The 14,519-nt window shown below is 35.4% G+C and overlaps 3 protein-coding genes across 3 annotated transcripts; 1 reads left to right on the forward strand and 2 right to left on the reverse strand.

Moving 5' to 3' along the window:
- Positions 1 to 1,969: 1,969 nt before the first annotated feature.
- LOC133795001 (uncharacterized) lies at positions 1,970 to 4,078 on the forward strand. Its single transcript, XM_062232455.1, has one exon. The coding sequence runs from the start codon at positions 1,970 to 1,972 to the stop codon at positions 4,076 to 4,078; it is 2,109 nt and encodes a 702-aa protein (XP_062088439.1).
- A 1,819-nt stretch (positions 4,079 to 5,897) lies between these two features.
- LOC133795002 (uncharacterized) lies at positions 5,898 to 7,997 on the reverse strand. The gene has a single exon (XM_062232456.1). It carries the CDS (start codon positions 7,995 to 7,997, stop codon positions 5,898 to 5,900), a length of 2,100 nt encoding a protein of 699 aa, XP_062088440.1.
- Positions 7,998 to 9,801: 1,804 nt separating this feature from the next.
- Positions 9,802 to 13,784, reverse strand: LOC133795003 (disease resistance protein RPP13-like). The gene is made up of 2 exons (XM_062232457.1): positions 10,225 to 13,784; positions 9,802 to 10,118 (listed from the first exon to the last, which is right to left on the reverse strand). The coding sequence occupies exons 1-2, from the start codon at positions 13,782 to 13,784 to the stop codon at positions 10,091 to 10,093; spliced, it is 3,588 nt and encodes a 1,195-aa protein (XP_062088441.1). The 3' UTR covers positions 9,802 to 10,090.
- Positions 13,785 to 14,519: the final 735 nt, after the last annotated feature.

The raw sequence follows: 14,519 nt of genomic DNA on the forward strand, positions 1-14,519 counted from the left end.
AAATTTATGTGATAGTTTGTTTTTTATCAAGTGATTGTAGCTCTTTTTCTTCATCAAATTCACCAAAGGACATTGTGAGATATATTAGAAATTAAAAATAGTTGATGCATGTATATTCTACACTATGACTTTTTCAATTCTTATTTTATTTATAATATTAATTTCTTTTTTAAATATTATTGTATTTTATATATATATCATGTATTCATGTAAATATATATATCTATGTCAATGTCAATGTTGTGTTTATATGTCATGTAGAGATTATTGATATAAATATTTATATATACTATAGAACTATAATTCATCATATTATATATATATTTAAAAAAAAACAGTGAACTCATTTTTGTTAAAATTATAGACAATGTTTACAACTTTAAAACTAATATGTGCATTGCACATTGCTTCTACCTAGTATAAATATATATATGATTAGTTATAAGTTGCATTATAAAAAAAAATTACAAAATAAATATGTACATGATAAATATTAATAATTTCGTGATAGTTTAGTTATTAATATTAAAAAAATATAGGTAAGAATTTATTTTAATGAAAAATTAATTTTATTTATAAAACTATTAAATATTTTTTTAAATGTCATGAAAATATATTTTTTTAATATCATGTTTGGTATTGTCATAAATTAAGTGATTCAATTTTTTTGTTTTAAATTGATTCACCATTTCTTTTATATATTTTTTTTATGTATTTTGAAATAAAAATCACATTTAGGAATTTAAATGATAAAATTTGAAAAAAATTAAGGACTTAACTCATACAAAATTAATATTTAGGATGTACTTATATAAAGTATAAAGAATAAGTAGTGAGTATATATATTTATATAAATAAATGATGAAATTAACAAGATAAGTCTTGTTATCTAGATCTGGCAGGTAAAGACTCAACTCTGCTAGTTTATTAAATTTTCGTCCCACGAATTAAATATTATGCATTGAAATCAACAATTTAAATAAATACTCTCCCCCCTGTTTTCACATGTGTACGTACTCAAGAAAAGTTTTTGTAAATCTCATTGATTATTCAACTCGTTAGTTTTTTTTATTCAAATATAAACATATGGGCAAGTATTATTAAAATTAACATTTAAAAAATAGTATCAAATAAAGTAAAAATATAAAAAAAAAGACTACATACTTTGCCAAATCTCAGCCGTGGATCTCTCTTCATCCATAATCCATGCAATATTTTGAATATTGCAATTATTGCTCAACATACAATACTTTAATAATTATTAGATTTGAATATGGAAGTAATATTTCTAGTCTTCTCTAATTATTTAAATATTTAACTACCCTCAAAATAAATTTTAAAAAAGAAGTAATGTATAAATATTTCATGATTAATTACTTCACATGCATAGGCATTTTCTATGTGGGTCATAGCCTCAGAAGTGGGAACAACGTAAAATTATTTTCATTGATGCAGATGGAATCACACACGATTATCTGCCAGCAAATTGTTTTATTTTATTTCTTCTAGTGTTATCTGTTTAATTCAAACAAAAATAAAATAACTTATTATGTTACACAACTGATTACTACAGTCACCAGCGCCGGGTATGAAAACGTCGGAACCAATTCAAACGGGGACATATGTGTACGTATCATGTTGCTCCTTGTTTTCTTTAATTTATTTTTCTTTCGTTAATTCTAATTTTCTTATTTTTATTTCTAGCTAGCTCCACACAAAACAGCGAGTACTATACTCTCCTCTTTTTGAAAAGAAGAAGTTGAGCATCTTGGGTTGGTGGGTTGGAGAAGGGAGGGAGCTTGATCTCTTGTAATAATATTTTGGCAAAGACTAAAGAGGTAAGAGCACCAACACTTAGCCTTGCAAATAAAGTTTTATTAATAATATCTCAATTACATATATCAATCTCACTAGTCACATATTTTGTGATCAGGAATATATATATATATATATATGTTTATATAAGATCATGGCTCATGAGTTCATTTCGAAAGGCTTCCGGAAATTTTGGAATCGATCGGAGATTCGTGTATCGGTTCTAGTGAGTCTGGTCTTACAAATCATTCTGGTAGTGTTGGGAAAAAGGAGAAAGTATTCAACAAAAATATGGATTAGATTCATTCTATGGCTGTCATATTTGTTAGCCGACTGGGTAGCAACACTATCTATTGGTGTACTTTCCAATTTACAAGGGAGCGAATCAGATGATGACACTTCAACGAGCCAAAATTACACTGTAACATCATTCTGGGCTCCTTTTCTTCTTCTTCACCTGGGTGGCCCGGACACCATTACGGCTTATTCCTTAGAAGACAACGAGCTATGGTGGAGAAACTTTGTTACGCTTGGGGGACAGCTGGGAGCTGTTTTCTACATCTTCCTCAATGCTTGGTCGAATAATATCCTCAACTTTCTATCTATTCCGATTCTTATAGCTGGGTTCATCAAGTTTGGAGAGAGGATCTGGGCTCTAAGGCGTGCCAGTAGTGAATGCTTTAGAAAATCCATGTTCCCTTCTCCTGAAGCAGGCCCCAGTTACTCAAGGCACATGGACGAATATTGGTCCAAGAGAGAGGAGGGTTTTAAGGTGTCTTTTGAGACAACATTTGAAGTTCCCACGGTTGGTCACACTCATCATCATCATCTCCGCAGTGTCATCCGACCAAACAGCATAGTCCCTTACGCACACAACCTCCAACACGCCCACAAATTCTTCGGCATGTTCAAGCCCCTTTTCGCAGACCTTATCCTCAGCATCCATGACATAGTACATAGTCAGTCGTTCTTCCAGGAAACATCTTGCGATGAAGTTTTTAGGGTGATAGAGATCGAGCTGGGGTTCATGTACGACGTGTTCTATACGAAGGCTCTCAAATTTAACTCCGCTCTTGGTTGTTTTTCCTGTTTCATCACATGCGCTTGTGTGGTATCTGTGTCTGTGGTTTTCTTCATCACTGACAAACGACACTACTACACCGTAGACATAGTCATCACCTACATATTGCTGGCTGGAGCTATTCTCCTGGAGATATATGCTTTATTTTTACTACTCTGCTCCGACTGGATAATGCTTTTGCTGAGCAAGCACAGGAATGGAGTGGTTGTGAATCGTTTATACAAAGCAATTTCTTTAATTTCACCATCCACAGAACAAAGCAAGAGGTGGTCTAATAAAGTTGGACAACACAACCTTATAAGTTTTTGCCTCAAAAAGTCTACTAAAAGGTGTTGGTTTTTACGCTATTATGATAAGTTAATGTTCAAGTACTGCTATGATAGACCTAGTATTGCAAAAAATAATAAGTTGAAAGAACTCATCTTTCAGCAGCTTCTGATGAAATTAAAATTACAGAGAAACACTGACCTTAGCGCTTGCAAGGAATTATGCGATCAAAGGGGTGAATGGGTTCTCAAAAATGAGAAATGTGACCACATTTTTGGATGGAGCATCAGAGGAGAATTCGACCAGAGTATCCTTCTTTGGCATATTGCAACAGATCTTTGTTATGATGAAGATAGTGGTGGTGATGAGAGCTCAAGTGGTACTTCTCGACGGGAGTATCCTCCGGGGGAGCTGAGCAAGTTGATGTCGGAATATATGATGTACATTCTTGACTTGCGACCCTTTATGCTGCCCAATGGTATTGGGCAAATCAGGTTCCAAGACACATGCTCTGAGGCCACTGAGTTCTTCAAAGAAAAAAGATCCATAGCGGATGAAGGCAGGGCTCGTAGAGGATTGTTAAGAGTTAGCACAACAATTGCTCCGTCGGAAGTGAAAAGAGGTAGAAGCAGCACGGTGTTGTTTGAGGCCTGTAGGCTTGCGAAAGACCTGCAGTCCCTTGAAAGAGAAGAGAATTGGGACAGAGAAAAGAAGTGGAATCTGATAAACCATGTTTGGGTGGAAATATTATGTTATGCTGCTAGCCAATGCCAAGGGAATCATCATGCTCAACAGCTAAGGCGAGGTGGCGAGTTGCTCACTCATGTCTGGCTTCTTATGGCCCATCTTGGTATAACCAAACATTTTCAAATTGCAGATGGCCATGCAAGGGGTGTTAAGATGATTTTTTATTGAAACCAACTTGTCCAGATGAAACAACTTCTTGTACGACTAGCCTGTGGGAGGAATTTTCTTAGTGATCGATCATATATATAGATCCTAATTTAAGGACCTACTAATTTGGTTAGTTGAAAATATAAACATGTGGTTTCTTGACAATTTTTTGTGTGTAATAAGTGGCAGAGTGGTGAAATATATTAATAAAGATATGGAATATAAAAAAAAACAGAGGAAAATGTCACTCGAAATCCTCATCAAATATATTTTGTTTATAATCCATTTTAACATTTTGGGACTGTCTAAAAATTATAGCAAGATGGCCACCAATTTTAGAATTGTACTCTATATATATATATATATATATATATATAGTCGTATGTATTTAGTCAAAGTATATTGGTACCTGAACACCATGGTCCATGTCCACTATTAATCTCGTATCACCTATTGTGGTGATTGGTATGTATGCAAGTTTAAGATCCTCGAAACAGTAAAGCAGGCTGCTGAAAGATAGTACAATTACAATAGTGTAGAAAACAACGCATATAAAGATCCAATCTGACTGAGATTTTGGAGAGGCCTGATCCAATCTGAAATAATGGGCCTTCTATCTCTGTTTCTCCGATTTTTTATTCTTTCTTTCTAAAAAAGACCGTTTGAGGAAACTACACAATCTTTAAATACACCTAAAACGACATAAAGAATGACTGAAACTTCAAAAGATTTTGATTAAAAAAAAATAGAGAAAGGATCAAACATAATCCAGTCAATAATTTGGAAAGACGAAAACAATAGGCAAAAATTGTTAAACTTGAAACACGCACTGTGTTTAAAAAAACAGCTTTTTCACAAAACCGACAATTTTCAGAAAACGACATTTTATAAGAAAAACGACAATATTTAAAAAAAATGAAAATGATTTCAAAAAACGATACCGTTTAAATAAACGACATCAAAAGACATTGTTTAAAAAAACGACATTTGTCAATAAAAACGACAATGATTTTTTTTAAACGACATTGTTTCAGAAAAGCAACAAGAGTTTTCAAAAACCGACAATGCTTAAAAACGACAATATTTAAAAAAAGACAACATTTTTCTAGGCATAACATCTCTGTCTCTCTTTTTTTTTTGTTTAAGTGCACTCAAAATATGTATACAAATATTATATATAATAAAGTGATATTAAGTTTTAAAATAGTATGTCTCAATTTAAATAAAGAATAATAATATGTACATAAAATATATGTACTAAAATATTATACACAGTAATATAATATGTCAATGGGGCTAATATTTGAATACATATTTTTTTGTGCACGTATCATTACTCTTAAATTTAAATAATGAATGGTTGAAACTAAACCCATTATTTTAAGAAATAGTGGCACATCAATAGGAATAATGTTTGAGCGTATGAATATTTAATCTTTTTTTTAGATATAGCTGACACATTAGACTACATCAATCCCTCCTTTACCTATGTTGAGATACTTAAAATGATATTTCCCTGTTAGGATTTCCAAGATGATGATGACTAGACAGCAGAAAATAGATTAAATTTATCAAAATAGTTGATTCCTTAGTTAACTGATACATGCTTATTTCTTAAGAAAATTAGGTTCCATTTATTCATAAAAATAAATCAAAATTTTATTTTGATGATTTAGCCAGGTATTCGGTACAATTCAGTCGGGAACTTATGGTGGGCATGGACATAGACCAAAGCATTGACAGACCAGCCGATAAGCAAAACAAATATATCACATATTATGCAAACTACGTTACAAGGATAACTACCTTTAGAACATATTACGCTTGTCATATATCTTTTTTACAGCACAATCAGCTTAGTCCTAGCGTGGCCATCTGTAATTTGAAATTGTTTGGTTATACCAAGATGAGCCATAAGAAGCCAGACATGAGTGAGTAGCTCGCCACCTCGTCTTAGCTGCTGGACATGTTGATTTTTCTGGCATTGGCTGGCTGCATATGACAGTATCTCCACCCAAACATTGCTTATCAATTCCCACTTTTTTTCTTTCTCCCAGTTTTGTTCTGTTTCAAGGGATTGTAGGCCTTTCGCCAGGCCACAGGCGTCAAATAACACTGACTTGCATCTGTCTCCTTTTACTTCGGATGGAAGAATTTCGGTGCTCACGTTGAGCAACGCTTCACAAGCCTTCTTCTCATTTATTGCTATGGACTTTCTCCCTTCCAAGAACTCGATCACTTCGGCGCAAGTGTCTTGAAACCTGATTTGTCCAACCCCATTGGGCAGCATGAATGGCCAGATGACTAGAATATATAACATATATTCGGACAAGAGCTTACTGATCTCTTTAAAATTTACAGGCCGAATCTTGTTTGGGCTTTGGTTCAGTTGAGAACTGCTCAAGTGTTCATCCGTATCAGAGTTATAACAGAGATTTGTTGCAATATGCCAGAGAAGAATGCTTTCATCAAATTCTCCCGTAACGCTCCAGCCGAGTCTGCTGTCGCATTCCTCATTCTTAAGTGCAGTCTCACCTCTATGATCACATAATTCCTTACAAGCGCTAAGCTTTCTCAAGGTACCTCTGGATTTCTTTTGAAGCTGCTTAAAGATCTCCTCTTTCAATTCTTTAGGAATGTTTTTCCTCTTGAAATGGTACTCGTATACCAACTTATCATAAAAGCTTATCAAGCGCTTCAAATAAAAACCGCATTTCCCAGGCCTATATTTGAGGCAAAATCCTATAAGGTTGAATTGTCCCATGCTATTGGACCATCTCTTGTTTTTGGGTATAAAAAACTTCGGTATATAGGAAATGAGTTGGTATAATAGATCCGCTAAAATATTCTTCCGCTGGCTTAGCCATAACATTGTCCAGTCAGAGCAAAGTAGAAAAAGAAAGGCATATATTTCAAGAATGGCAGAACCGGTCAACAGTACGTAGGTGACGACGACATGTTCGACTGAGTGAGCTTCCTTTTTACCAATGACAAAGGCCACAAATACAGAAATAACACATAACAAACTAAATAAATGGAGAAAAACACCTAGAGCGGAGTAGAACGTAACCACTTTCGTGTAAAACACATCGTAGATGAATCCAAGCTCGATCTCTATCACCCTAAACGCTTCCTCACATGGTTTGTTTTGGAAAAAAGATTGACTATTGACAATGTCGTGGATGTTTAGGATGAGGTCGGCGAAAAGTGGCTTGAACATGTTGAAGAAAGTGCAGGCGTCTAAAAGGCTTTTCGCGTCGGGAATTGTGACGTTTGCTGGAGCGGAATTAAGATGGTGACCTACTTTAGGAATGTCAACTATACTTGTTGAAGTCACCTTGAACCCCTCTGCTTTCCTCGAGCTATACTCATCCATGTACCTGGCATAGTTCGGTCCCGGATCAGGAGTTGGAAACATTGATTTTCTAAAATGTTCGCTACTGGCACGCATCATAACCAAAATCCTCTGTCCAAGCTTGATGATCGCAGCCACGAGTATTGGAACAGAGAGAAAGTTGAGCCAATTGCCAGACCAGGCGTTGAGGAAGATGTAGAGAGAGGCTATCACCTGTCCGGATAGAACAACAAAGTTTCGCAACCATAATTCAGTATCTTCCAAGGAATAGGCTGTAATGGTGTCAGGGCCACCGAGGTGAAGAAGAAGAAGAGAAGACCAAAAGGCTTTTATAACGAAGCCCGGGTTAGGATCTTCTGCACTGGTTTTGGAATTAGAAACTAAGCTGAGTGAGAGTATTGCAACCCAATCAGCTAATAGATAGGCCATCCATAGAAAGAATCTGAGTGGGATACTAGTCCAATATTTTCTCCTGCTTCCGGATACGATCAACATGGTTTGGAAGAGGAGGCTAATGAGAACCATTGATTGGATCCTCCATTCTGTCAAAACTTTAGTAAAGCTTTCAGAAAGGACAGGGGCCATTTTCTCTCTCTCTCTCTCTCTCTCTTTTGAATATCAATACGTTGCTAATCTGAAATCGAGTTTTCTGCTTCTCTAGTTGCTTTCTGAGCTCAACTGTATGAAAAGAAAAACAAATTTTCGTTAATACTAGTAATAGCTACATGGACTTGTACAAAAGACAATTAAAGAGTAAAAGTAACAGGGAAATAGTAGAGCAACGTACTATGTTCCTTTCCTTTTGAAATGGTTCAACATATTCAATACTGCCGCCCACTAAGTCTTCAAGTTTTTAAGTTATGTCTCTGTTTTTGGGTATTTTGTCTCTTCCTTTGCTTCCCATTTAATCTAATGGAAACTAAATAACAAAGTAAAAATAACAAGTTTTGGTGCAAAATTTGGTTGCTAACTTGCTATTTGCTAATGGCAGACTGGTAATAAATTTTGGTAGATTACTAGTATTATTTGTAAGGGGCCTAGTTTTACTGAAAGAAAGGAAAAGAATGAAAAAATAATAATTTTCAACTTGTAAATAGAATCTTAAAGCTGGCACATTCATTCGTAATTTAGTACTCTTAAATTAGCGACTACAATGCATGTTTTATTTATTTATTCTGCTCTTTAAAATAACTACTTCTCAATTTAAAAATTATACAAATGATATCTTTTAAAAAAAAAATTATACAATATAACATGTTGCAGGTGTAGTGTGATTTTCTTTTTTTGCCCAATATAAAGTAGAGTCTATTTTACTCGAAAATTGCTAAGTAATAATATTGGTGTTCAACACAAAGGGTTGTTATACACTTATTGGTTAAATTCAATATAGGATCCTATATATTTGAATTTAATAAATATTATAAGACACCAATAACCAATCGTAGGTTGTTGTTGGGCACCTTAAAATGACAAATAACAGTACTCATTTTTGTATTACAATGTGAATTGCAATTTGATATTTTTACAAAATGCAATAACTGTATCAAGATTTATATACTTAGTATTTATAATTTTTGTAATATTATTTTGCAATTAATTGATTTGTAATATGTATTTTGCTAATGGTTCAAATTTTATTTTAATGATGATCATTGGAGTATACTAAACTATTTTTAAAAAAAAAATTGAATGCATAACAACACCACAAATAGGTGCGATTTAAACTTCATAAAACTTAATCGTGTGATTGAAAAAAAAAAAAAAAAGGAAAAAGAAGAAGCCAATTAACAATATTTGTAAGTTGGTGAATTCTTTCTATAAATTTACCTTAAAACGATACCACACTAATCGATCCTATTTCAACCACACATTAACATATAGAATGATAATTGTTTTGGTTAAAATTTATATAATAAGTTTCCTTAAAAAAACGCCATGTTTTGTTAGATTTCAACGAAAAATATACTTAAAAAATATTACAAGAAATTGAAAATCGTATATTAATATGTTTATCATTTTAACCTTATTAATATTAGGGTTACCCTTAATAGTATATCATGAAAATGAAACATATGAAGTGACAAAAAAAGATCATTAATAAAAACAAAAATATTTCTTATTAATATATAAGTTACTGTATTTTGAAAAAAAATATATTTGTAAAGCATTCAATCCAATATGTAAATCCCCCAAGAAGAAGAATATGGTTTTTGTCCGCATTTTTTAATTAATATAATATTTTTTTTCAATGAATAAATCATCTTAAGTAAATGAATTAATTCGCATATGATCAGCTTTTAATAAACTATAATCTAATTGGAATTGTACTGAAACGGTTTCCTGCATTATTTTATTGCATTAAACCACGTTCTAAGAAATTGGACTTTGATCATGGCCATTCTACATTAGTAGTCATTTGATTTTTGTTTTTTAAATATAAATTATTCCATTGACTTTAGCTGGCTATGAAAGTCGAATCGAGCTCCATGTAAATGGTCAAAAACAGGAGGAAAAGAAGCTATGAGACCCAGAAAATGCGGATAAACTACATAGAAGCATAGAAAATGGGACAGACAAAACCTTGCAACATGTCAAAGAAAAATACTGCCTCAATTGGATAGCCAATTAACCAAGCATAGTAGAGTAGAGCAGAGTAGAGTTGAGGCTTAATAATTTGTTCAAGGTCTGTCATTACGAGGATAAGGCCTGTGACAAAAATCACCGTGCAATATATGAAATATGTATCGGTTAATTAGTTCAAACTCAAACATTAATAAAGACATGTTATATATATACATAAAATTATATTTACCTTGCTACACGAGCGAACGAGGAGGATTTAATCGGCAGTTTGCGTTTTAGCTTCGCCAGCTTCCTTTTCAACTCGATTGTGTATTCTTCAGGCATGTTAGTTAGCTTCAATTCTGAAAGAGTTCTTAACTTGGGTAACTCAGTATTAGGTACTGTCAGCCTGATGCAGGACCTGATTTCAAATATTCTTATTCTTGGCATCACTCCTTCCTCCACCACCAGTTTTTCCAGATTAGGAAGTTCCCAAAGCTTCAAAACAATAAGCTTGGGAAATCCCTTGGAGCAAATCATTTCTGTTTCGTAATACGAATGGGCACGCAAACAGAGAAATTTGAGTTCTGGAAGGTAATTTCCTAGCATTTGCATTATTAGGCCGCCTGCTAAAAGTTCCGAACTTGATAAGGTGAGCTCAGTGAGGCTTCGTGGTAGATCAAAAATGACGGATGGCTTTCTTATCTTTCCTGCCAATCTTAGGATTGAGAGCTGCGTAAGGTTATTCAAGTGTGGCACATATAGCTCCTGGAGTTCACTGCTTTCATTAATGGATTTCAGACTCAGTGATCGTAAGTTGGTCAGTTGTTGAATGTGCCTTGCCAAATCCCCTTGCAGCCTTGGTGTCAATTGGATTGTTAGCCTCAGCTTTTGAAGGTTATCCAACTTGGGCAGCCCTTCCATCAAAGCCCCGCCTTCATGATCCACAAGTACGCCGGATAGCTTGTGCAGATTGTTCGGTGGAGGCATAGATTTAATTCGACAGCTCCCGTTCAAATGCAGGTTTTGAAGCTTCTTCAGTTTCCATACGGAGCTAGGAAGCTTTTGCACTAGAGTATGCTTTAAATCCAGAGTTTGCAGATTCCACAATTCGCCTATGGTTTTAGGGAGATTCTCTATTTTAGTCCATCTTAGGCCTAGATATGTCAGCTTCGTTAGATATTTTATGATGTCGGGCAATTGAGGCTTGTAAACATGTTCAAGATCAAGAATCACCAAGTCAAGTAACCGCCCAGTTTTAATGGCTTTGCGTAGAAAGTTTCGTATATCTAAACCAGGCTGATCTCCTTCGCGGGTATCAAAGAACATAATTGAGAGGGGACAACTTTCCTCCGGCAAAAGATTTGAGTGATCGAGACGATGAATTCTCCGACTGAAACCGGTGTCTTCATCATCGAATCGATACGCAAGTTTTTGTTCAATAGTTCCACATAAAGACCAGGAGTGAGCTGAAGTGTTGTATGTTCTGCTTGCCAACCAGAGTTCTCTTAGAATGCCAGGAAATCGGCATGTCAAAACTTTCCCATTGAGCTTTTTTTCGACTATTTGAATGATATTACGGCCAATCAACTCCAAAAGATAATTGTAGGCAAACTTCTCCTGAGTTCTCACACCATTGATGTTATCACCTTGTGTCAATCCTCGCGCCACCCATAAAGCAACTAGTCTCCTTGCAGAAATTTCAAAGTCCCTCGGGAACAATTCAAAGTAGGAAAGACAATTTTCAAGATCTGGTTGAAATGACAAGTCTTCTTTAATGGTGTCCCTAACGGCCACCCATGGCGTTTGATTCTGACCTTGAGTTACACGCTGCAGCACCACAGACAACTCCTCCTTTGTGGCTATCTTCCCTGACAATAAATATCCAATGCGTAAGATGGCAAGGGGCAGGCCTCCAGCCTTTAACACCACCTTTTTTGCAAGCTCAACATCTTCATCATTAGGACACCAGACTATTTGGGTGAAAAATTCCCAGCTCTCTTCTCTAGTTCTTAGCCGAAGCTGGTGGATGCTTCTCGAATTCACATGAGAAGCTACGGCTTTGTCACGAGTGGTGATCAAAATAGTAGGTCTAGTGTTTCCATCTGAAACCACTGCAGGTTTGAGTATATCCCAAGCTTCTTTGGACCAAAAGTTGTCAAAAACTAGAAGATGGGGCTTTCCATCACATTTCAAGTAACCCTTCAAATTGTTGATCCAGTATTCTTCTTCATTCCTTTCATCTTGGGTCCGAAGGATCTGATTTCCAACATTGCGGAGGAGTAAAAGATTATCAGCCTCTTCCGGAACAGAAACAAAGTGGCGAGCATGAAATTTGTTGATAATAGCATTATTGTTTAAGAGTTCCTTAACGAGAGTTGTCTTACCAACTCCTTTCATACCAACAATAGAAATGACCGAGCCATGTTGATTAGTATCACTGATCAATTCCAAAAGTTTGAGTATGTCTTCTTCCAAACCGACCGCGCAGCATGATTCTTCCATCACTTTAATCGTGAACACCTGTATAAATCTCTTAAGAAGAACAAAGTTTTCCTCAATTCCCTGAATACGTTTGTTCTCGTCAGAAGATTTTACTTTGGAATCCATTTTTCTCAAAAACTCAAGGCAGGTTTTTCTCGTATTAATGGCAACGTTAGTTGCCTCTTCTTCTTCCAACTGTTTCCGGGTATTGTCCAATTCAATGGACAGATCGTTAACGGCTTCACCAAGCTCCTCATCATTGGCCTGGCCACGAATCACAGCCCTGGAGGAATCTCTTTCTCTCTTGATAAAACTAAAGCCATACCTTTGTTTTGTTTCAAGGAGATGAGAGACCTCTTTGCTAACATTAGTAATAACGTTTTCCAACTTGCGCCTTAAGAGTCGATAATCAGTGATGACGGCAAGCCACCTAGGCTGATCTGCTGCGTCTTGCATGAAAATATTGATGTCTCTCTGTGATCGAGCAGTGACTAGTTGCACCTCCTCCACCCAAACCTTTTCAAGTTCACTGTCAAGTCTAAGCTCTCTAATATCTTTTATGAAAGCTCGCAGTAGTTTCAGTTGCATTACCAAGGAAAAAACTTTGTCTGCTACCCCTCGAACCAGGTCTGGTTCCACAGTCACCAGGCGTTCTAGGACCAAAGCAACTGCCGAGCGAAAAGGCGGCATTGGACGAATAACAGAACTCCTCTCTGCCTCCTCAATAGGCCTGTCTTGCAAACTTCGGACTTTCATCCTCGACTCCTCTAGTTCCTTAACGATGAAGTTTGTATATATTTTTTTCTGCTGAAGCTGGCCTTTTATTTCCTTCTTGGTTCGACGTATTCCAAGGGCGAGCTCAACTATTCGTATGGACTTTTTGAAGACTAGTGAAATGTACCATTTGATCCGATTAGTACTAGCGCCATTAGTGGCTATTAGTTTCTCATAATCTTCAACATAGCGCTGCACATCCGAGATCACCTTTGCTTCTTTCATCAACCACTTCTTCTCGATTTCACTCAATGTTTGAGTCACCCCTCTCAGATTGAGCTCTGACTCCCACGCTTGATTAGCTCTCTGCTTTATTTCTTCGACTGACCTGTTAGCGGTCTGGAAATCTTTTGTCAGAGCATCCAATAACTTCCATTCTCTTTTGATCCACCGGCTGTTGTCTTCTAAATATTGCACAATTTTGTAGTTTAGATAGAAGAAGCCAATGGAAAACACAACGAAGATCCCCAAAGATATTTCAACAAGGTCTTCCTGCACGGGATCTTGGTCGCTGTTCGAGAAAAAAGGTATGTATGTCAACATCTGACTCATGGCTCTCAAATACAGTTAGCAATAGCTCGCTCGCTAGCTTTTATCCTTCTTTTTTTTTTTCCTTTTTTTCTTTCTTTCTCTTCTCGTGGATATAAGTACACATTGGGCTTAACATTTTGGATCCAAAACACTATCGAGCCATATCTGGGCTGATTCAAGTTGTATATTAATATATATTTATATATTTTATGAGTCTTTGTAATCAATGCAGATTCATCTCTGTTTCTCTACGCTCACATAAAGTCAACCGATTTTTTTTTGAACAGTTCATAATCGCGACATGGCTAAGAAAAACACAACTTACAAGGGGATGGAATCTAAGTCATGTGGGAGAACTTGGAAATGATTTAGATATAATTTGTACGACTACACCAAGTACTGGCTAAATTAATGGTATAGATAATTGACTTAAAAAAGTCTAAACTAGAGAGAAATTATGAGTTATTCTCTCGGTCACTATATGCAAGCACGCACGCCTATATGTACTTTTTCCACCTTTTCTTCTAAATGAGTCCCAAATATTTTTTTTTTTAAATTTAAAACCTTTTTAATTTATATTTAGTACAAAATTACTCATTTATAAAGAGTTCTTTTTACACTATTTTTTATTTTAAAAAAATTAAAATGTTTTGATACATAAATTTAATTGTTATTTTTTGTAACGCCCTAAACTCCAGGGACCGTTACGGTGTGCCTTGTAAACCGTGCTAAACTCGCTAATCGAGTCATTTGGCC

Source organism: Humulus lupulus, chromosome 8 (genome assembly GCF_963169125.1).
Source record: "Humulus lupulus chromosome 8, drHumLupu1.1, whole genome shotgun sequence".
Classification (NCBI taxonomy): Eukaryota; Viridiplantae; Streptophyta; class Magnoliopsida; order Rosales; family Cannabaceae; genus Humulus; species Humulus lupulus.